The 24631-nt window shown below is 35.3% G+C and overlaps 1 protein-coding gene across 2 annotated transcripts in view; it reads right to left on the bottom strand.

Annotated features, from left to right (window-relative positions):
* Positions 1–24631, bottom strand: part of NDUFS4 (NADH:ubiquinone oxidoreductase subunit S4) — a 132274-nt gene that overhangs the window by 69291 nt on the left and 38352 nt on the right. For both annotated transcript variants that reach the window (XM_032144636.2, XM_032144637.2), the window contains exon 2: positions 18568–18646. In XM_032144636.2, the coding sequence (XP_032000527.1) occupies positions 18568–18646 (79 nt within the window). The remainder of the gene's footprint in view (positions 1–18567; positions 18647–24631) is intronic.

Genomic DNA, 24631 nt, shown 5'->3' with positions numbered 1-24631 from the left:
AAAAATAATAACTTACTATGAGGTTTGTAACAAATATGGAAGTAAAATGTGTGTCAACATTAACACAAAGGACTGGAATGACAAGTGGAACTATTGTTTTAAGGTTCTTATGTTACATATAAAGTGATATATTATTAGTTCATGGTAGACTATGGAAAGTTCAGGATGCATATTGTAATCCCTAAAGCAACTGTTAAAAAAAAGAAAAAGAAAAAAGAAATCAGATAGGACAAATAAAAAACAAGCAGCAAGATGGTAAATTTAAACCCAATTATATCAATAAATATTTTGCACATAATTTTTTAAACACAAAATTAAAAGACAGAAATTGTCAAACTAAATAAAAAAGTAAGACCCACATGTAAGCGCGAAGGTCAAACTTTAAATATAAACTCACAAATAAGAATAAGATGTACCATACAAAACTAAGAAAACTGAGGCAGTTATATATTATTATCAAATTCGACTTCAGAACAGCACCAGGATAAAGAGGGACACCACATAAGGATAAAGCAACAACTTATCAAGAACACACAACAATTTTCAATGTTAATGCACCACTCAACAGTAGTTTCAAAATAAGTGAAGCAAAAATGTGATCCAACACACAAAGGAAAGATACCAATTATAGTTTGAAATGTTAACTCTTCTCTCTCAAGAACTAACAAAATGTGGACAAAAATATTGGTAAAGATATACAAAATGTGAGTAACACTATTAGTCAACTTAAAACTTAATTGAAATTTTTGGAACACCCAACCCAAAAACTGGAGAATGCATATTCTTTCAAAATGTACATGAAACATTAATCAAGACAGACCACATACTAGGTGATAAAAAAAGTCTCAAGAAATCTGAAAACTGAAATCATAGAATATGTTGCTGACTACAAAATTAAATTTGAAATCAGTAATAACGTAGTTCGCCAAATAAATGATGAAGGTAAGTACTGTAGATATTTCAGAGGATGTTTACCTTGCATTGTTCTGGAAAGGCTTTATAACAAAACAAAAACATAGACTGAATGTAAGAATAGGGAGAAAGTTTCATAACTTCCTCAGATACATTATTTATGCCACAAACTCTGTTATAATGCATTATAAAATAATAGTAATAGTAACAGTGGTACTAATGTAGTAGCAGCAGCAATAGTTAACGCTTATGTAGCACTAACTGCTATGCATTGGCCTAGTATACAGAGATTTGTGATAGAAATCTCATCAACCAGCAATATCCGCCAATTTATAGTACAATGATACATAAATTTATAAGTTGATCCTTAGGATGTACTAAGCCTTGAAGTACTTCTAAATCAATGTTGCATCATTAATGTATTAAGTATTTTTATTATATTCTAATTCTTAGATATATGGCATTTATCTATTAGGTAGAATTTGCTACATGCCCCCTGTGTCAGAGTCTGAAAAGTATCCACAGAACTAGGCCATGTATATTAAAAATAAAGCCATATCTCTAAAGTTACATTGGTAAAATCTCCTCTAAAAGTATTCTGTCTCAATTATCTCTAGGTATCAAAAAATATTTAAAATGTTGATACTTTTTTTTTTTTTACATTTTTTGAGATGGGGTCTTGCTATGTTGCCCATGCTGGTCTTGAACTCCTGGGCTCAGGCAATCCTCCCACCTTGCCACTGCGCCTGGCCTAAAATGTTGATACTAAACCCTTCGATTTAGTAATCCCACTTCAAAGAATTGATCCTAAAATAAAGATGTCATCAAAGATTAGACTTAGGTATAAAGATGTTCATTCTAGCATTGCGTATAGTTGCAAAAAATTGTAAACAACCTGCAGTACAAAAACTGCATGATGGCTGAGGTATTATGGTACAGCCATACAATGAGAGATTATACATTCATTTATAATTATGCTTTTGAATAATTTTAAAGAAATATAGTCACATTATAATAAAGTGAAAAAATAGGATAAAAAACTATAAAACAATTTTTGTCTTACATATAAATACATTAGATATTAGTGTGTTTAAACATTTACATAAAAAAGAAGTAAATTCACCAGACTGAGATTAAGGTGATTTTAATTTTCTTCATTATGCTTTCTTCATTTCCAAATTAATGTTTCCACAACATGTATATATTACTATGTTTTTTAAAAATATCTTTTTTATTGGTAGTAAAATTTGACGTATTTATGATGTATAATGTGGGTTTTTTTTTTTTTTTTTTGAAACAGAGTCTCGCTGTGTCATCCAGGCTGGAGTGCGGTGGTGCGATCTTGGTTCACTGCAATCTCCGCCTCCTGGGTTCAAGCGATTCTGCCTCAGCCTCCCAAGTAGCTGGGACTACAGGCACCTGCCACCACGCCCAGCTAATTTTTTTTTTTTAATTTTTAGTAGAAAAGGGGTTTCACCGTGTTGGCCAAGCTGGTCTTGAACTCCTGATCCACCCGCCTCGGACTCCCAAAGTGCTGGGATGACAGGTGTGAGCCACCGTGCCCGGCCTCTAATGTGATTTTTGATATGTCTATGCCTTACTATTAAAACCAGTAATTATTATTATTATTATTATTTTGGAGACAGTCTCACTCGACTGCCCAAGCTGGAGTACAGTGGCGCGATCTTGGCGCACTGCAACCTCTGCCTCCTGGGTTCAAGCAATTTTCATGTCTCAGCCGCCTGAGTAGCTGTGACTATAGAAGCGCAACCCCACGACCAGCTAATTTTTTGTATTTTAGTAGGGACGGGGTTTCACCATGTTGCCCAGGCTGGTCTTGAACTCCTGAGCTCAGGCAATCCACCCATCTCAGCCTCCCAAAGTGCTAGGATTACAGGTGTGAGCCACTGTGCCCAGCCTAAAACCAGTAATTTTTTAATTACACAGAGTTTAATGACCAAATATAATAATAGGAATAAGTACTTTGGAAACTTCTTTGAAGTAATACAGTTTCAAATTTCCACCATTAGAAAGAAATTATAAATGAATAAAGAAATTTCCCACTGGACGGATAATTATATAGCAATACATCTATCTACCAATTAAAGAATTGCATAGTTGTCAGAAACTGTATATTGAGAGATAATATCATAGATGATATTAGTGCCACAGGCTGTTAGAAAAGGCAAGTTACATGACAAAAATCATTACCAACTATATATGTACATACGTATACACACATGACTAACATAGGACCACTGTGAAGCCAATATTGTGCTCCAAGGTGCCCTAGAACTCAGTACCTGCACTGCAGATTTGATTCACAAGAATGGGCTCCATAATAATTCAAAACTGATTAAGAATAATAATTATAATTCCAGTTTGCTTCTCTTTCCAGGCTAACAACTCCAAGTAGCAAAACAAGGAAGAAAAACACTTTTTAGTGGTTAATGAACATAATGTGTTATTTATTTATTTTGGAGACAGGGTCTCACTCCGTCATCCAGGCTAGAGTGCAGTGGCATGATCATGCCTCACTGCAACCTCAATCTCCTGAGTATTAACAGCTCAGCTTCTGCCTCAGTCTCCCAGGTAGCTAGGACCACAGGCACGCGCCACTACCCTCGGCTAATTTTTTTTTGGTAGAGATGAGGTTTCCCCATTTGCCTAGGCTGGTCTCAAACTCCTAGGCTCAAGTGATCCTCGCACCTAGGCCTCCTAAAGTGCTGGGGTTACAGCTGTGAGCCACTGTACCCAGCCTCTCCTCTTGTTTAGTGTTGGTATTCTCAATTAACTTTCAAAACAAATATAAAAAAGGTATATTCATTTTATAAGATGAGGACACTCACAGAGGTTAAATAACTTGCTTCAGGTTATACAGCTAAAAGAAGAGATGACTAAAGATCTAAGGCTGTATTTATAATTAGTCCATGATCTTGCCATTATCCCATGTATCTCACTAGAGTGAACATTTCAAATAATGTAATCATGTATAAACCATTTCTTTTTCAGGTATTAAATGTCTCTAAAAGTCCTATATATTTATAAAAGAGGAAATATGACAATTTTTAAAAATGTGCTTAGAGGGTGGGGCACCTTTTGTCTCTCCCACTAGTTTTGATGTTGCTCCTTAGTCATTTTGAGAAAGTGAGAGAAAGAAGAAAAAAGATGAAAGGAACAGAAGTATGGAATAAAAAGAATGGAAGGAAGAAAACGGGGAGTAGAAGAGACAGGGAAGTGGGGGAAAAAACGATGGCCAAAGAATGACACAGAAAGCCAAAACTAGAGAGAGACAGAAGGGAAGGCAGGAACAATGAAAAAAATGGAAGGGAATAAGGTGGTATCAGGAAAACACATGTAGCCAGAAAGGGAGAGAGAGATGACCTACAGCTACATAGTCAGCAAAAGACAGAGAGAGAGTCAAAAGACAGAGGGGAAAAGCCATACAAACTGCGAAGAGAGATTTCAAGAAGCAGAGAGAAACAGTGGGGAAAGGAGAGGCACAGCAAGAGGAAGTGGAGTTAAAGTTAAGATGAAGACAGACAACTATCACCATCAACCCATGCCATTGGCAAAAGCAAGGTGCAGAACCCAAATATATTTGAAGCTATCAGCACCAAACTGGTGGACAGCACCTCAGCCAATTTATTCTTATCTTCCTTTACCACTATGACAAACCTTTAACATTTTTTCCCTTGGTGGAGAAGGGGGCAGGGCAGAGAAAGAAGGGCTATGGAGAATTAGAGAGATGAGTTTATTATTCCTGGTCCCAATATTGCCCTTCTCAAAAAGCAATTTCAAATTCAGAAGATTCTTTAATAGAAAAAAAATCACCAAATTGTTATATTGTATATAAAACCTATGCAAAGACAAAAATTAGGTTCCTTCAAATAAAAATGGCAGCAAACTAACCATTTCCTTTGAGCTTCTTTAAAGTTGCCCTTAACCATAATAGCTTAGTAATTTTCTAGCTTTTACAAGTAAATCGGATCAAACCACTTTTCTACTTAGAATTATATAAAGCCTTCTCATTATAATTCAAATAATATTCAAATTTCTTACTATGGGCCTAAAGAGCCTTCTTACCTGATCCAGCTCCTGCCCACACCTCTGACCCCATTTTATATCATTCTCCTCCTTTCTTATTATGTCATATCTTTCCGTCTGTTATTTGACTACTACCAGCTACACTTTTGGTCATTAGCTTTACCCTTTACTCAAAATGCTCTTACCTTACTCACATAACTGCTTCTTTCTCATCAATTCAGATATTAATTCACATAGCACACCATCTCAAAGTGAGTTTCGTTGACTGCCCTACTTAAATGACCACTATCTCACCCAAACCCCAGCTATTCTCTGTCTCATCACCTACTTTTGTTTTTTCCATAATATTCATAATCTATGAAAAATACCATAATTATTTATGAATAAAGCTGGCATATGCTTAAGCATGAGAATATAAGCTCTAAGGACATGATTGTTGTGCTTTGTTCATAGCTACATCCCCAGGGCCTAGAATATGCTAAAAAGACAATTGAATGAATGAAGGAAAGGACAGTAATATTTTACATTACAAATAAGAGACAAGTAAAAAATCTCTTGAATGATCTTCACAACTACAGATTGTCCTAGATGAAAACTACTAGACCTAGAGGACTTTTAATCTCAGAACAATCTAGGCACAGGCTATAGCAGCCACTTTGAATGTTTAAGATATTATAATGCATATTAAATCAGAAATCTTGTTTTAATTCTTTGGATGTCAAATCTTAAACTACTCAATTAGGTTTAAAAATTAATTTACACAATATATACTCAGTAGTCACTGGAATAGATGTACATCAGTACACCAATCAGATCCTCAGTTCTTTAAGTTAGCATTCTCAGCCCAACATTTGGTATATTTCCGTATCCTATATGTTGTTTAGAGAAAGCCAAGTTTATTTTTTATGTCTATTTTATTGGAAGCATTAACATTTTAAAAACCCTCATCAACTAACATGCAATATGCTGAAAGCCTTTAGAAGTATTAAACATGAAACAGCAACTGAACAAAAAGCCTATTCACACATTTCTAGAAAAGTATGCCTTATAAAGAAGCAGTTTTGTGGAGACATAGTATACTGCATACAGTAAAGCTTCCATATCACTGCCCTATTTTTCAAACTTCCCCATCTTGTAAACATGAATATCTCACATGCTTGCAGGTGGTATTTTGAAGAGTAGAATAGAAGCAGACACTAGATCATATACAATTAGAAAACCTGAACACAGAAATAGAATCAAAGTTTGCTAGTCTCAAATTTTAAAGTCTACATTCTCCTTTCTTTTGCTCTAATTCTATTCTGAGATACATGATATAAAAAGAAAACATAATTGTCACCAAAAGATGCTACTTCTATTTCTTTACCTCCTCTCACCCTACCTTCATTGAGAACTTACTACAAAATGGTAGATATACGGCTTTAACAAGTTCAAGTATTTGGATTAATTCTTGAGTTATAAACTTAACTGGCAAGCTGGCTAATTGAAGAGCTATAACTTTAAAAACAAAGTACTATTTACTACCAAAAAGACCAAAACAAAATAAAACAAAAAAAAACCCAAAACCAAATTCAAATACAGTGTAAAATAAAGCATCAGGTATCTATCTGCGTACACTAACATAAATTTGATGGTTTGTTTATATTCAGTTAAATGAAAAAAATTAGATAAGCAATTTTCAAGGAGACAATATACAGTTTATGTACTTCAAATTCATTAATGAGTAATAGACTAATAATGTATTTTCAGATATAAATGAGTAATCTCTAGAATATGACAAAAAAACTAAACAAAATCCAAACAAATGAAATATTATCAATTCAATTTTCTTGAGAGCCAAAGTTTCCTACATAATAACATGCAAGAATTTTAAATTCGTGAAAGCAAGTGTCAAGTACTATACACAATTTCCATACACAGCAGGTAGTAAAGCAAGAAAAGAACTGACACAGTTACTCTCCTTAAAAGAGACATACAATGGAGAACTGTTATACAGCACTAGCATACTACAGGTCTATGCATTAAAGATGTTGTGGCTATTAACAGTTTAAACCTTTACTGTATTTTGCTAATTGGTACATAGAACTTTAAACCTTTTGAAAGATAAAACATTTCAGTCAGTTCAATTCTCCAGTATTGTTCAAGTATTCCAAGTAGGAACAAAGAGGAAAATAAATCTGCTTTAATTGCTGAAGAATCACAGATAATAGAGATGGCTGAATACTGTAGGGGAAAGATCTTTTGTTCCTTAAACAATTTAAATATAGAACAATCATTCTCTATTTAAGTTTTAATGGTTCCTGTCTGTATATAAAAACTGTAATACTTAAAATTCATTTTCTTTGTGATATTTAGTAAATCTAAGTTTTATATAGCTTCATACTACATAAAAATAACATTTCAATAAGCATATATGTTAAACAACAAAGTTCTGCAGAATTTTATTTATCTAAAGAATTTAGAAATAATTACATTTGAAAAATAATAACTGACTTGTTTTAATGATCATCATAGTTAAACATAACAGGTTTTAAAATTATATCAAGGAGAGTAGAAAAAATTCATTTTAAACGATTAACTATTTTGATAAACTTTCAACTATTTAAGGGCATGTTTTATTTATAAACATAAAAACTTTTAATATTAGTTCATGTTTATAGATACATGTCATGAGATAAAAATATGAAATACAATGTAATAATCTTCCAAACATGTAAAGCAATCACTTATTTTATGATTATTTACTGATTAACTTACACAAAAAGTACAAAAAGAAGAGCTTTCCTTCTAGCTTCAAGAAGTCTTAACGTTTTTCATTACTTGAGTCTGGTATTTTTCAAAATCAATCTGTCCTACATACACACATGACAGTACTAAAAAAGGAACAATTAAGGAATGACCATTTCACTATGAAATCTACACTTCCAAAATCACTAGTCATTACTTCTTCCTTAGAATTTTAAGCAACAGTATTGCTGCAGTCTTAAAGGCTATTCATCCATTTTTTTTTCAATAGCTTGTGGGTAGTGCAAAAACTGACACAGGGAAATACATTGTAAAACAAAACAAAAAACTATAGTTGCTTTTAAAACAAAATGTATTGCAACAAACATATTTAGTCATGATTCTTCTCTTTTTATATTAGAAGTTTCATCTAAAAGAATAAAAATAAGCATTTTGTAGGATGAAACACTTGAAGAAACATTATACATATTTAGTGAAAGTCTTAAAGAAAAAAACCCACACGCTAAACTGCCACCATGGTAGGTTCTCAAAGGCTGCTATTCTTTGATGTAAAATGAAATACTACTTAGTGAATAAAACATAAAAACTCCTGTCTACCCTTCAAAGAGACATATCCTTTGACCCAGTGCTCCAGACTAAAGCCTTGAAATTTTTGCACAAGAATGCTGCGTGAGTAAAGTCCAGACAAAACAGACACTTGAGATGCTAGAAAGCTGTATAACCCCAATTGCAGACACTACTCCTTCCAATAATCTAGCAGAGATAGCACTGCCATACACCAAAAGAAAGTAATCTCACCAAAAGAAAACTGACCCCTTAGAGGGGGAAAAAAAGTAAACAGTCAAAGCAAAAGTAAGCCTTTAACTTACGGTTATCTTTTTGTGTAGGTCACCTCTTAATGATCAATTTTTAATTCAAGTTTGCAGACTTATGTAAGTTTTCATCTATAAACTTTTAGTATGTCAGGAAGAAAAAACAACATAAAACAAACAAATACTTGTACAGCAAATGTAGTTGTTTTATTTTCAAAGACTTGCAAAAACCATTCAATTTTACAAACTTCTTAGAATGAGTTCAAGTAATAAATTTTTTTTTAACTATTACAAATTGACAAAAAAAATTGTATTAAATAACTTGCTCTGCTTACAGGCATTCTAAAACAGCAATATTAAAACTTCATCGGCTGAGCATGCTACCAGTACCGTGTGCTAATTAATCAAACAGCAATTTATTTATTGCAAGCCTCAGCAAGTACCAAAGCTTAAGTGCTGTTTAACTGCTATTTGGAAGAAATTTTCAAGTAGCAAAATACAACCAATTGGCAACATTCAGAATACTGACAACATTTGTTTTACATGCACACCTGATTTTTAAATAAAGATATTATTAGAGTGCTAAAAATGTCAAAACTATTAGGATTTTACATTAATAGCACTGTGCTATAATTTCTCAAAAAAGTTTTGAAATAATAGATGTCCTTCCTCACTCCACACACTCCCAAAAGATTTAAGTTTTACAGATTGCTAAATAAAAAGTTTCCTTTTTCACATACATTTAAATTGAGGATGCATATCTAACTATACTACCTTTGTAAAAGTTAAAACAGGTGGTGCTTAATAGTTTTTAAACAAAATAACTTAGTATATAAATGAAAACAATGTAAAGTGTCAATACAACACTGAAGCATAGTGCCTGGCATATGTAAGTATTTATTGAATAAATAAACAAAGAATGAAGGAAAGATAGCAACCAACATAATTTATATAAAAACAATATATTTAATGTCTAAACTATTAAAGCTTATTTTGTGTCATTTTTACTAATAAATTGAAACTACTATATTTTCTGAGGGTATTTCTCTATTTTCTTAGTAATATTTTAACTGTACTAAATAGTTATAGGAATCAGAGTGTAAAAAATGGGCTAAAAAATGATTAGAAAGCAAATTGAAGGTACAACTATGTAGGACTAATTTATATTTTGGTTGTTTTTTAGGGGAGTACCTAGTCAAAATCTTTAAAGAGCACTGCAAATTTAACTTCTCTCTTTTGTACAGCTGAAGTGAATATAAAAAAGACAACATGTTCATTGGATTTGGGTATTCATCAAATGTCCTGAAAGGAGACTGAGGTGGAGGGAGGCATAAAGAAAAAAAAGTTACCCTCATAATAAAGCACAAAGGCAAAGACATTCTTCACCTAACCTCATGGCACAGCTCCTCCTGCAACAAAAACCAAGGGCCAAGCAAACAACCATTTATAAGATCTCCTTAGTATCTGTAGGAAGTATCATATATTAGGAAATAATGGTACAGTCCACAAAAAGTTTTGTTTTTTTTTTTTTTTTTTAAGCATTGTGCTTCTAAACGTAAGCTTACAGGATTATTTTCAGATGCCGTCATCTACTCTTTTGATATTTACATTCTTGTTAGTTTCAAGAGTAAAAAGATTAGTTAGCAGTTTATACACAACAAACTAAAATTGACTACTTAGAAACACAGAAAGTACTCTGATACCATATTCTTTATTAAAAATAATCCAGGATTTGCCACAATTTTATTATCTGAAGATTTGTACTCAACAATGTTAACATTGTATATAGTTCCAAAATGAAAGAATAGATTCTTGCACTAGAAAATGCTAAGCAGACTTTTCCTTTCTACATTTTATGCCTAAAAGAAAGATAGGATACATGTTGTTGATATATAATTGATGCCCAGAAAAAAAAAAAAAAAAACAAGTTTTTCTTCGTACTTATACTAGCACTGACATCCACAAAGTACTATGAAAATTCTTGTAATTTATTATATACTGTATAGAAAATTCTAAAATGTAACAGTAAAAAAATAAAATAAGCTTTACTGGGTAAGATGTCCTATGCGTGACTCTGTGAATATGTTAAAAATAATGATCATATACTAAAGATGGATGAAAAGAAACACGACTTGATAACAGCACACAAAAGAAAGAATCTGAGGTTTTAGCTCTCCATGAAATCCACATAAGAAGTATGACAACCTAAATTTAAAGTTGCCTTACTAGAACTGCTATGATTAAAAGGAATAAAGGCAATAATCCCCACCACAACCTGCACCACATCTGTAGTATGAAAAATTCTGGCAAAAACATTTTAAAAGAGATTAGGTCAAACTGGATGGCAATCAAGACGATTAATTAACTGGAACTCATATGAAATAAATCAAAGCCCTGGTGATGTTTAACCCAGAAAAGAGAAGACTTAGGAGAATGATTCAGAAGCTTTTTGATGTTGAGATTCCTTTATACTGTTAAAAACTACTGGGACTCCAAGGTTTTGTTTATAAAAGATACAGGCATACCTCATTTTACGAACTTTGCTTTATTGTGCTTCACAGATTAATGGTGCTTCGTTTTTTTTGTTGTTTTTTGTTGTTGTTGTTGTTGTTTTCAAATTTAAGGATTCTGGCAACCCTCTGTTGAGAAGTCTACTGGTGTGTGCTCATTTCAAGTCTTTGTGTCACATTCTGACAATTTTCCCAATATTTCAAACTTTTGCATTATTATATGTGTTATGGTGCTCTGTGATCAGTGATCTTTGATGTTACTATTGTAATTGTTTTGGGGTGCCACAAACTGCGTCCATATTAGATAGCAAACTAAATTAATAAAGGTTGTGTGTGTCTTCCACTGACAAGCCATTTCCTCGTACCTCACCCTTTCCTTGGGCCTCTCTATTCACTGAGACAACCATATTGAAATTAGGCCAGTTAATAACCCAACAATAAGAGTTCAAGTGAAAGGAAGAGTCTCATGTCTCTCACTTTAAGTAAAAATTTAGAAATGATTAAGCTAGGTGAAGAAGGCATGTCAAAAACCTACACAGACCAAAAGCCAGGCCTCTTGCACCAAACAGCCAAGTTGTGAATGCAAAGGAAAAGTTATTGACGAAAATTAAAAATGCTATTCCAGTGAACACATGAATGATAAGAAGGCTAAACAGACAGCCTTATTTCTAACTGGAGAAAGTTTCAGTGGATAGAAGATCAAACCAGCTACAACATTCCCTTAATTCAAAGTCTAATCTAGAGCAAGGCCTTAAGTCTCTTCAATTCTATGAAGACTGAGAGGGGAGGAAAGCAGAGGTTGGCTCATGAGATTTAAGGAAGGAAGTCATCTATATAACATAAAAGTGCAAGGTGAAGGAGCAAGTGCTGACAGAGAAGCCACAGCAAGTGATCCAGAAGATCTAGATAAGATAACTATACTAAACAACAGATTTTCAATGTACAGCCTTGTATCAGAAGAAGACGCCAGCTAGGACTTTCATAGCTAGAGAGAAGTCAATGCCCGGCTTCAAAGCTTCAAAGGACAGGCTGACTTTTAGAGGCTAATGCAATTCCGGTGCTCAATGACCATTCTGAAAACCCTAGGGCCCTTAAGAATTATACTAAATCTCTTCTGCCTCTGCTCTATAAATGAATAACAAAGCCTGGATGGCAATACAGCTGTTTACAGCATGGTTTACTAAATATTTTATGCCCAGTGTCGATACCTACTGTTCAGAAAAGAAGATTATTTTCAAAATATTACTGCTCACTGACCATGCACCTGGTCACCCAAGATGGAGATGTACAAGGATGTCATTTTCATGCCTGCTAACACAACATCCACTCTGCAGCCCGTGGACCAAGGAGTAATTTTGACTTTTGAGTCTTATTATTTAGGAAACACATTTCATAAGGCTATAGCTGCCATAGAGAGTGATTCCTCTGATGGATCTGAACAAAGTAAATTGAAAACCTTCCGGAAAGGATTCCCCATTCAAGATGCCACTAAGAACATTTGTGATTCATAGGAGAGGAAAATAGCAACATTAGCATGCGTTTGAAAGAAACTGAGTCCAAAACCTTAAACTGGGAGAATCTTAGTCCCCTCTCTTTCCTCTTCCTCCTCCACTTCCCACTTATTGTCACCTTGTAATATTCAGAGAGCACCTGGATTATGGATCTGACTAGAGAAATGCTTACAGATAATCATTAGCCCACATGCCAGTAACTTATACTTAAACATGGGATGGAGTTGTAAAGTGCTTTTATAATACAATACAATTGTTAAAGGCAAGAGTTGAATCTTTGTTTTATTTTGACATGGCATGTCCTGAAATAAATATTGATTCAATATGGGAAAACAAAAACAAAAAAGAAGTTGAATCCAACCCTCATGAATGACTTTGAAGGGTCTGAGACTTTAGTGGAGGAAGTCACTGCAGATGTGGTGAGTGGAGCCTAAAGAAGTGATTAAATTGCTACAATCTCATGATTAAACTGGAACAAATGAGAAGTTGCTTCTCATGCATGAGCTAAGTCATTTCTTGAGACAGAATCTACTCCTGATAAAGACTGTGAACGTTGTTGAAATGACAACAAAGTATTTAGATTATTCCATAAACTTAGTTGATAAAGCAGCAGTGGGGTTTAAGAGGCTTGATTCCAATTTTGAAAGAAGTTCCACTGTGAGTAAAATGATATCAAACAGTGTCACATGCTACAGAGAAATTTTTCACGAAAGGAAGGGCCAATCAGTGTGTCAGAGTTCACTGTTGTCTTACTTTAAGAAATTACCAAGCCACCCCAACTTTCAGCAACCACCACCCTGATCAGAGGCAGCAGCCATCAACACGGAGGCAGGACCTTCCACCAGTCGAACGATTACGATTCCCTAAAGGCTCAGCTGATCGTTAGCATTTTTGAGCAATAAAGTGTTTTAAAATTAAGGTATGTACATTATTTTTTAGACATAATGCTAATGCACACTTAGCAGACCTCAGTGTGGTAGAAACGTAACTTTTATATGCACTGGGAAGCCAAAACAAAATTTCATGACTCACTTTATTGTGGTATTTGCTTAACTGTGGTGGTCTGGAACCAAACCAGCAATATCTTCAAAGTATGCCTGTATATCCATAAATATCTCACATAATAAATTAAAATGAGGAAAAAATATAAATTTAATTTAAAATAAGCCAGTTATGTAACAATATAAAGATTTTAATTTAAAAAAACTCTATTTTTGAAAACTAAAAAGTGAGAAGAGTGGCACTCATTTGCATTTTGGCACTCGTTTGAAAATCTAATATCTAGCTTAATGGAGGACAGCTGAATTCTAACATCTGTTCTTGCATTCAAACTGTTTTGGTGGATTGTTTTTATTGCAATATATGAAGAAAACTCATTATCATACAGATATGTAGTTAGAAAAAGGAGCAAAATTTTCATAGCCTTAATATTTTCATACTTGATTACTTAAAATCCATTGTTCTATTTTGTACTTTAAAGGAAACTTTTACCCATGCAAGATTTTATATCATGCACTGGTCATACGAAAAATACTAGTTCACAGAGGTATATAGATATCCCAAACGTTAATATATTGCATTACACAGTATCAAAAATCACATCCGTTAGTATCATTACCAATCCCACTAGAACAGTCTTTTTTTCTTCTTTTTTTATATAATTTCAATTTTTAATTTTAGATGCAAGAGGTACATGTGCATGTTTGTTACCTGGGTATATTTTGTGATGCTGAGATTTGTGGCAGATAAATCCCATCAACCAAGTACTGAGCATAGTACACAATGTTAGAATTTTTATAGAACTTAATTCTGCCATGGATGTGATTGAGCTTGACATCTTTCTAGTATTTAAACACCGTTCTGGGAAGGAGAGATGGGCGCATGGGTTGAATAACTATCACTGCGCTTGAAGTGTATCATGGGCAACACTTCCTTGAAGTGACAGGTTCATTTTCAAGAAAATGTCTACCATGTACCAAAGATAATAACCAATTGATTTCAGCTGGAAAACCATAGTGACATTCTAGCCTGATCTACAGTCAGGCCTCCGTATCTGTGTGTTCTGTATCATGGATTAAACCAACTGCAGGTAAAAAATATTTGAAAAAAGAAAAAGTATGGTTTTATTTGTACTGAACGTACACCTCCTTTTTTCTTGTCATTATTCTCTAAACAGTACAGCATAACAGTTACACTGTATTAGGTACTGTAAGTAATCTAGAGATGATTTAAAGTATATGGGAGAATATGCATAGGTTATATGCAAATACTATGCCATTTGATATAAGACTTGATACAGTTTGCATATTTGTCCTTGCCCAACTCTCATGTTGAAATGTAATCCTCAATGTTGAAAGTGGGGACGGATGGGAGGTGATTAGGTTATGGAGGCAGAGCTCTCATGCAGAGGCTAGTGCTGTCTTAGTGATAGCCAGTTTTTTTTTTGTTTTTTTTTGGTTTTTTTGAGACGGAGTCTCGCTCTGTCGCCCAGGCTGGAGTGCAGTGGCGCAGTCTCGGCTCACTGCAAGCTCCGCCTCCCGGGTTCACGCCATTCTCCTGCCTCAGCCTCTCCGAGTAGCTGGGACTACAGGCGCCCACCACCACGCCCGGCTAAGTTTTTGTATTTTTCAGTAGAGACGGGGTTTCACCGTGGTCTCGATCTCCTGACCTCGTGATCCGCCCGCCTCGGCCTCCCAAAGTGCTGGGATTACAAGCGTGAGCCACCGTGCCCGGCCGATAGTCAGTTCTTACGGGATCTGGTTATTTAAAAGTGTATGGTGGCGGGCACGGTGACTCATGCCTGTAATCCCAGCACTTCGGGAGGCCGAGGCAGGTGGATTACCTGAGGTCAGGAGTTTGAGACCAGCCTGGCCAACAAGGTGAAACCGTCTCTACTAAAAGTACAAAAATTAGCCGGGCATGGTGGTGGGCACCTGTAATCCTAGCTACTAGGGAGGCTGAGACACAAGAATCACTTGAACTGGGAGGCGGAGATGGCAGTGAGCTGAGATCGCGCCGCTGCACTCCAGCCTGGGCAACAGAAAGTGTACGGCACCACCTCGTCCCTTGCACCTGCTTTTGTCATGTAATGTGCCTGCTCCCACTTCACCTTCCGCCATTATCATGAGTAAAAGCTCACCTAAGGCCTCCTCAGAAGCCAAGCAATGTTGGTGCCATGCTTGTACAGCCTGCAGGACCATGAGCCAATTAAACTTCTTTTCTTTATAAACTACCCAGTCTCACTATTTTTTTTTTTTTTTTTTTTTGAGACGAGTCTCGCTCTATTGCCCAGGCCGGAGTGCAGCGGCGCGATCTCGGCTCACTGCAAGCTCTGCCTCCCGGGTTCACGCCATTCTCCTGCCTCAGCCTCCCCAGCAGCTGGGACTACAGGCACACTCTGCCACGCCCAGCAATTTTTTTGTATTTTTAGTAGAGATGAGGTTTCACCATGTTAGCCATGATGGTCTCGACCTCCTGACCTTGTGATCCGCCCGCCTCAGCCTCCCAAAGTGCTGGGATTACAGGCATGAGCCACGACGTCCGGCCTCAGGTATTTCTTTATAACAACATGAGAACAGTCTAACAGAGGTCTTAAGCATCCATGGATTTTGGTACTTGAGGGGAGTCCTAGAACCAATCCCCTTACAGGTACTGAGGGACAACTATTACTTCAAGAAAGATATAACAAAGCTGGGGAAAATCTATGTAGGGCAAGAAAATTCAACAGTATGCAACCGATTTTATGACATATAATTAAAAACACCAAACCAATCCAGTTTCTCTACCTCTCTGGTATGCTTCATAGCACTCTGTTTAGCACTCACTCATTCTTCAAACTAGAAAGAAGAGAACTTAGAAGAGTTATTAGTGAACTCTAAAATTTGAAAACTTTATAGAAAAGGCAACTTCCTGAGAGTTAAAAAAGATGCTCATAGGAAAAATTAAAATAATAGTGCTCTCATTAATGAACACACGGGATGTGAAAATCATCCTCACCTCATACACACATAACTGCCTCATTTCTTTTTTGTTTTGTTTTGTTTTGTTTTGTTTTGTTTTTTTGAGACGGAGTCTTTCTCTGTCCCCCAGGCTGGAGTGCAGTGGCGTGATCTCGGCTCACTGCAAGCTCCGCCTCCCGGGTTCACGCCATTCTCCTGCCTCAGCCTCCCGAGTAGCTGGGATTACAGACGCCCGCCACCACGCCCGGCTAATTTTTTGTATTTTTAGTAGAGACGGGGTTTCACCGTGTTAGCCAGGATGGTCTCGATCTCCTGACCTCGTGATCCGCCCGCCTCGGCCTCCCAAAGTGCTGGGATTACAGGCTTGAGACACCACGCCCGGCCTCTTTTGTTTTGTTTTTGAGACGGAGTTTCACTCTTGTTGCCCAGGCTGGAGTGCAATGGCGCGATCTCAGCTCACGGCAACCTCCGCCTCCCAGGTTCAAGCGATTCTCCTGCCTCGGCCTCCTGAGTAGCTGAGATCACAGGCACCCGCCACCCCGCCCAGCTAATTTTTTGTATTTTTAGTAGAGACGGGGTATCACCATGTTGGTCAGGCTGGTCACGAACTCCTGACCTCGTGATCCGCCTGCCTCAGCCTCCCAAAGTGCTGGGATTACAGGCATAAGCCACCACATCCCGCCCCTCATTTCTTTTATACTTGACTAAGCAAATGGTGTTTGATTAACATTTGAAGAATAAGTAGATGGTGACTGGAAGAAGACCTCGGGGTTAGTAAAATGCATCCAGGTAGAGTGAAGAGGAACTCCAAATGCCTTGAAGCAGGAAAAAGAGTAGCAAGTTCCAGGCTTGGTGTGGCTAGACCACAGAATATAAAACACAGTGGTACAAGATAAACCTAGAGAGGAAGGCAGGAGCTAAATCATGCAAGACGTCAAAGGCCATGTTAGGATTTTAATGTTTACTCTACGGGCAATGGGAAGCACCAAAGGACGAAAAGAGGGTGATAATACCAGCATTTCAAAGACGATTTTGGCCACCCTAAGGAAAATTAATCAGATTAGGATTAAAGAGTCTAGGGAGATCAGGTCAGAGACTACTGTAGAAATCTAGGTGAAAGATAATGTAACCTGGATCAGGATGATGACAATGTCAGTAGGTAAACCTAAGAGATAATTTTAAAATAAAACCAGTCAGCACAAGATGTGAATTTTCCAAACTGTCTCTATTTACTTATACATTTATTTGTCTGTGTCTTTAATGGTGCAAATAGAAATTTAAGTGTGACCTATTACTTAGATTAGGCTTACTGGCTCAAAGTTGAGTGATAAAATACTGTACAATAATAAAGGGGGTAGTTAAGAAACACTGATAATGGTAAACCAGATATAAAATGAAAAGCACACATATACAATTATTCATTTCTATCAGAAGTTTTGAAAACATTACAAAACGTATGCTATTGAAGCATAAATATCAAGCTGCATGTCAAGTAACAGACCACACTCTAAAAAATTTTGTAAGTGATGGCTGCCAAAATTCTGTCTGTTATTGATTCACAAAAGATTATTACTCATTTGTTGCTAGTCTTGCTAGTTGTAATCTCTCATACATATGAAGAAATAAAATGGGTGTGTGTGTATGCATATACACATATATACATATAGTGATAATAAACGTTGCATGCTTCCAAGAAAACCTAATATACTTAGTTTTAGATAGTACTAGCAAGTATCTCACAACTTAAATAGGACTGTAACTGAGAAAATAAAAAGCAAAACATTCATTACAAAAAGTAATGAATGTTCTAACTGCTAGTTATAAACACCACAAAATGAAAGCCTTTCATAATTTTAATTTATTAATATTTGCACATGGTTTTGTATTTGTTTATAATGCTTAATATAAATTATCTTTTGATGACAAATATTTCTTCTTAAAATTTAGGTATAATCTAGAAATTCAAATTCAAATCACTTTCCTGAAAACTTGGAACACCATACTGAATATCTACAGTACAAAAATAACCCTGAAGGCAGAACCATAGCAGTGTGTAGTAGAAAATCCTTACCAATTTTTCATCAACTGTTATGAGTTGTGTGTCTTGAGTCTGGTCCTGTGCCAATCTCCATGTGGAAGTCCTCAACGACCTGCAGTGCAAGACTTTAAGTTAAAAAAGGATCCAGGCAATGAGAGGAGAGACAGACAAATCTTACATAAACAAGCTACTTTAACAATATCTGTCTTATTAAAAAAAAAAAAGGAAAGGAAAGAAAGAGAAGAGGGCACAAAAGTCCTTTCTCTCTGCAATTAGTTCTGTCTGCTGAGTTTTTGGCAGACTCACTTGACAGTTCACAAGAGGCTGTGCTTTACGTCAGTCTTCAGGCTCTCTGTCACAGAAAGGCCACCAGTGACAAGTACTGTACTGCTGTCTATGAGTGTACAGTGGCTGATTTGTCACGACCAGCCAGAAACATGCAAAGCTATACCAATTGTTCTGGAACACTGGTTCTTAAATGGATGGCATCAGAAACAAAAAGAAAAAAATCCCAATCACAATAAAAAGTTTCTTCACTCTAATTTCACACCGAAAGTATTTTACGTAGGAATGATTTGTATAACTAATGCTATTAGTTTAGTCCTGTAGCCCATTCACAAAATAGGAGAAATAAAATTAGTTAAAATGAAAATATTAAGTTAGAAGTAAAATGGGCAGAGAATCTAGCCCCTCTATATTAGCATTTTCCTACTCTCACTCCAATTACTTAACGTTACCGGACGTTTCACATACACATTGTTGTTTACACTACTGAATGTCATACCTACCCCTGACTGTGCTGTGACATTTTAGCATCTTAAGAGTTTTCCAGACTATTAGGCTATCTGATATAGATTTCTCTTGCAAAAGTAAGTATATACAACTGTGGCTCAAATTTCCACCCCAAATATATGGCATTTTGTCCTTTCTTTTTTTTAACACAATATATTCACTACCACAGTTTTAATGCAACATAACCAATAATTGACAAAAATAACTGATACAAATAGTTGAACTTTTTGTGCTAAAAGTTCAATTTTGATAATGTGTACACAGCCGTATAGAAAACCTTCTTAATTATAATTTAAAGATAACATAATACAAGAGGCTTTACTGCTTTATGAATATACTTTAAAATATCTGTCAATTATTTCCCAAATTTAAGGTATTATGTAATTCTTCATCATTGTAAATGCCCCACTCAGAAATATACCTACACAAAATGTACTAACATGGAAATAACTTTAGATGATTTACCCAAAGTTAAAATATATGTCCTGGTTGTTATATTAAAGAAGTATAATTAAGCACCTCTTAATATCTATTTTATTTTGGAAATCATTAAGGTCAATAACATGGCAATAAAAAATGTAAATACTTTTAAACAAATCCACATATTACAAGAAAAACGTTGGGTAATGATAAGAGAACTCATGAGAATCTGAAATATCAGAAAATGTCATCACATTTTCTAAATACAGTAAGTAGTTCCCCCTCATCCTTGTAGGATACATTTTAAGATGCCCAGTGGATGCCTAAAACTGTTAATAGAACTGAAACCTACATACACTGTTTTTTCTAATACATACACACCTATGATAAAGTTTAATTTACAGATTAGGCAGTAAGAAATTAACAATAACAATAATAAAACAGATCAATTAAGTAAAACAAAGGTTACTTGAACACAAGCACTGCAATGCTGAGACAGTCAATCTTATCACCAAGATGGCTACTAAGTTTTGACTAACACAGGCAGGTATCCTATACAACCTGGATACACTAGACAAAGGGATGATTCACATCCTGGGTGAGACAGACCTGGATGGCATGAGATTTCATCACACTACTCAGAATGGAGCAAATATTAAATTCATAAATTGTTTGTTTTGGCAATTTTCCACTGCATATTTTTGGACAACAGTTGACCGTGGGTAACTAAAACCGTGAAAAGCTACACTATATTTTCTCAAATGAAGAGACTGGTTAGATGAAAACTGCAAATATTAGGTAGATTAAAATTCTGTACCCATTTTGTGCAATTTTTTACTACAAAGGGGATTTAACTTAAAACGATTATGTCCTAATTGTTTAAGAAAATCTTAGTATATATTAGTTGTAATCCAAAGTAAAGTTCTTAATTTATACAACCATATATAATTTACTTTAAGGATAGGTTTATTTTAATAATTTTAGGTTAACCTCCAACTAATTGTAATAATAAAGTTATATAACATCTTTTGTAAACATGTGTGGCCGGGCGCGGTCGCTCACGCCTGTAATCCCAGCACTTTGGAAGGCCAAGGAGGGCGGATCACAAGGTCAGGAGATGGATACCATCCTGGCTAACACGGTGAAACCCCATCTCTACTAAAAATACAAAAAATTAGCCAGGCGTGGCGGCGGGCGCCTGTAGTCCCAGCTGCTCGGAGGCTGAGGCAGGAGAATGGCGTGAACCGAGGAGGCGGAGCTTGCAGTGAGCCGAGATTGTGCCACTGCACTCCAGCCTGGGCGACAGAGCGAGACTGTCTCAAAAAAAAAAAAAAAAAAAAAAAAAAATATATATATATATAATAAACAAACGCACTGACAAAAATTTATATCAAGCTCTATGTAAAAGATAATACAATAAAAAGGACAAAAATGTTAAGTAAAACAATCGTACCATAAAGTTAAAAATCACAATAAAAATTTTTTGTAAAAAAATTTAAGATAGATTAGATTGCAAAGTTATTTTAATTTTTATGAAAAACAATAATTATTTCAGAAAAATTTGCCTAAATTAAAACGTGTGCTTGCGTAAGTTATATCATGTGATAAGTAACTACCCTCTAAGCAGAAAACAATTATTAAAGGACTCAAATATCAGATGTGGAGTAAAGTTTTTCTCCAATTCTGGACAGTTAAGGTAGCAACGAAGGTCCAGAGTCAATTATGAACACAGCATTTAATAAATTATACCTACCGGGATGGGTACAGTGGCTCACGCCTGTAATCCCACCACTTTGGGAAGCTGAGGTGGGTGGATCACCTGAGGTCAGGAGTTCGAGACCAGCCTGGCCAACATGGCAAAACCCCATCTCTACTAAAAATACAAAAATTAGCTGGGCTTGGTGGGGCATGCCTGTAGTCCTAGCTACTCAGGAGGCTGAGGCAGGAGAATCTCTTGCACCTGGGAGGCAGAGGTTGCAGTGAGCCGAGATCGCAACACTGCACTCCAGCCTGGGCAACAAAGTGAGACGCTGTCCCAAAAATTGAATAAACAAAAAATAAAAACAGGCCAGGTGGGCCGGCTCACACCTGTAAGCCCAGCACTTTGGGAAGCCGAGGCAGGCAGATCACCTGAGGTCAGGAGTTCCAGACTAACCTGACCAACGTCGAGAAACCCAGTCTCCACTAAAAATACAAAATTAGCTGGGCGTGGTGGTGCATGCCTGTAATCCCAGCTACTCGGGAGGCTGAGATAGGAGAATCACTTGAACCTGGGAGGCGGAGGTTGCGGTGAGCAGAGATTGCGCCATTGCACTCCAGCCTGGGCAACAAAGAATGAAACTCTGTCTCAAAAAATAATAACAACAATTAAATAAATAAATAAATAAATAAAAATTATGCCTACAAAGTATAATCTATAGTAAATTTTAGAGTACACATGAATTATACAGTAAATATCTGTTTGTTGATTAGCCTGTAAGGAATGTCACATCAGTGAAATGGTAGATGTAAGGAAAATATTAAGAGTACAAAAACCTTGTTAAGAAAAAAAGATATAAAGCCTAGAAAGCACAAAGGAAAAAATGACAGAAGCTATTACATAAAACCAAAAACATCAAAACTAAACATACTGTAAGTGAAGTGTAAGACAGACAAGAATAATACAAAATAGAACAGTAAGGAATCAACATCTAAAAGAAGTAAAAGAACTCGTACAAGTAAATAGGGGGTCATTTCTAAATTTTAAAAAATGAACTCAAACAGCAACAAAATCACCCAATTAGAAATGGGGAAAAGACCTAAATAAACATTCATCCAAAAAAGATATACAAATGGCTAATGAGCACATGAAATGATGCTCAACAGAACTAATTAGAGAAATGCAAATCAAAACACAATGAGGTAGCATTTTACACCCTTTTACAACATTTTAGTATACAAAAAACAGAAAATAAGTATTAACAGAAATGTATAGAAATTGGTACCCTTATGGGAATGTAAAATGGTACTACCACTATGGAAACTGGTATGGCAGTTTCTCAAAAAATTAAACAGAATTATCCTATGATCCAACAATTCCATTACTGAGTATACACCTAAAAGAACTAAAAGTGAAGACTCAAATAATATTTGTACACCAATGTTTATAGCAGCATTTTTCAGAATAGCCAAAAACAAAAACAGCCAAAATACTAATAATCATATTTTACTGGGCAATGTACCCAGTAAAATAGTGTTCTCAGTAGTAAGTGTTCATGTAGAAATAATGACTAACGTGTAATCATTAGAAAATAAATGGTACTTTTACTTACTCTGCTGTTTAATATTCATTTTTGACAAACTTAAAAACATTGTTTGCCTCATGGGTTTGCCTTTATTTTTGTCCATCTATTTGTTTTGTTAATTGGCCTGTTCAAATTTCCAGGTTTGTAAAGTATCATTCTTAATTCTCAGCCCAAAGGATAAACTCTGAGGGTTGTGATTGTGATTATCAATTATCATTACTGGTCAAAGTAATTATAAGTGTACAAGCCATTTATTCTGTTTTTCTGTATAAGTTTCCTGAAAGAAAAAGAGATATCCTGAAAATGAAAATCAATAAAACTTATTTCTAATCCTGGTTTTTATCAATAAACCTTATTTCTAACTCTGGTTAAGTAAAACAATTTGGTGAGATTTTTGTCTTTTTTATTGTGTTGTCTTTTACATGCAGCTTGATAACTATGAGATAAATTTTTATCAGTGTATTTGTTTATTTATATAAACATCTTTTGCTGTAGATGAGAAAATCTCAACTCCTCTGCCTTTATATTTTTTGAAAACATAAAATGAGGAACTTGTGGCTCTAAAGTTTCTTCTAGCGATGACAGTCTATTTGATTCTAGTAAGTGGAATTGACGATAGTTCTACTTTGTTTTAATAATCCCCTGTGGAAATGCTATGCAAGAATCACCCAACTCAAACAATAATCTGTTTTTCTTTAAAAAAAACTCCTTCAAAACCATATATATATACACCACATTTTCTTTCTTTCTTCATTCACTGATGAACATTTGGGTTATTCTGTAAAAACATTCATGTGCAGGTTTCTTGGTGGACATTAAATTTGCCACTTGTTTGGGTAAATACCCAGGAGCACAACTGCTGATCATATGTTAAGACTATGTTTTAGCTTTATAGGAAACTGCCAGACTGTCTTCCAAAGTGCTGTACCATTTTGCATCGTCACCAACAATAAATGAGACTTCTTGTTCTCTTCATCCTTGCCAGCATTTGGTGTGGTCGGTATTTTGGATTGCAGCCATTCTAAGGTGTGTAGTACTATTTCATTGTTGTTTTAATTTGTAATTCCCGAATGACATATGACGTTGAACACATTTTCATATGATTATTTGTCATCTGTATATCTTCTTTGGTGAGGTATCTGCTTAGATCTTTTGCCCACTTTTTAATTGGGTTGCTTGTTTCCTTATTGTTGAATTTTAAGAATTATTTGTTACTGTAGATATAGTTCTTTATGAGATATGTGTTTTGCAAATATATCTTCCTAGTCTGTGGCTTGTCCTTTCATTCTCTTAAGAGTGTTTTTCACAGAGCAGAAGCTTTTAATCTTAATGAAGCCTAACTGATGCGTTTTTCATTCATGGATGATGCTTAGTGTCTTCCTACCCACGTATCCATTAGGATCTTCTTTGATATCCTTCGTCAGAGTTTTCTATTTTCTTCATATAGATCTTGTAAATATTGTTTTTAACACTTCAAAATACACTTTTCAAAAAGTCTTAAACAGTGAAAAGATTTTTAAAACATTATACTGAAAAATAGCATCTAAACAACACTACTGACCCAACGTACTAACACTATGTCCCTTTTGAAACAATCTATC

Source organism: Hylobates moloch, unplaced genomic scaffold, assembly GCF_009828535.3.
Source record: "Hylobates moloch isolate HMO894 unplaced genomic scaffold, HMol_V3 SCAFFOLD_23, whole genome shotgun sequence".
Taxonomy (NCBI): Eukaryota; Metazoa; Chordata; class Mammalia; order Primates; family Hylobatidae; genus Hylobates; species Hylobates moloch.
This window is presented reverse-complemented; position numbering and strand designations above follow the sequence as displayed.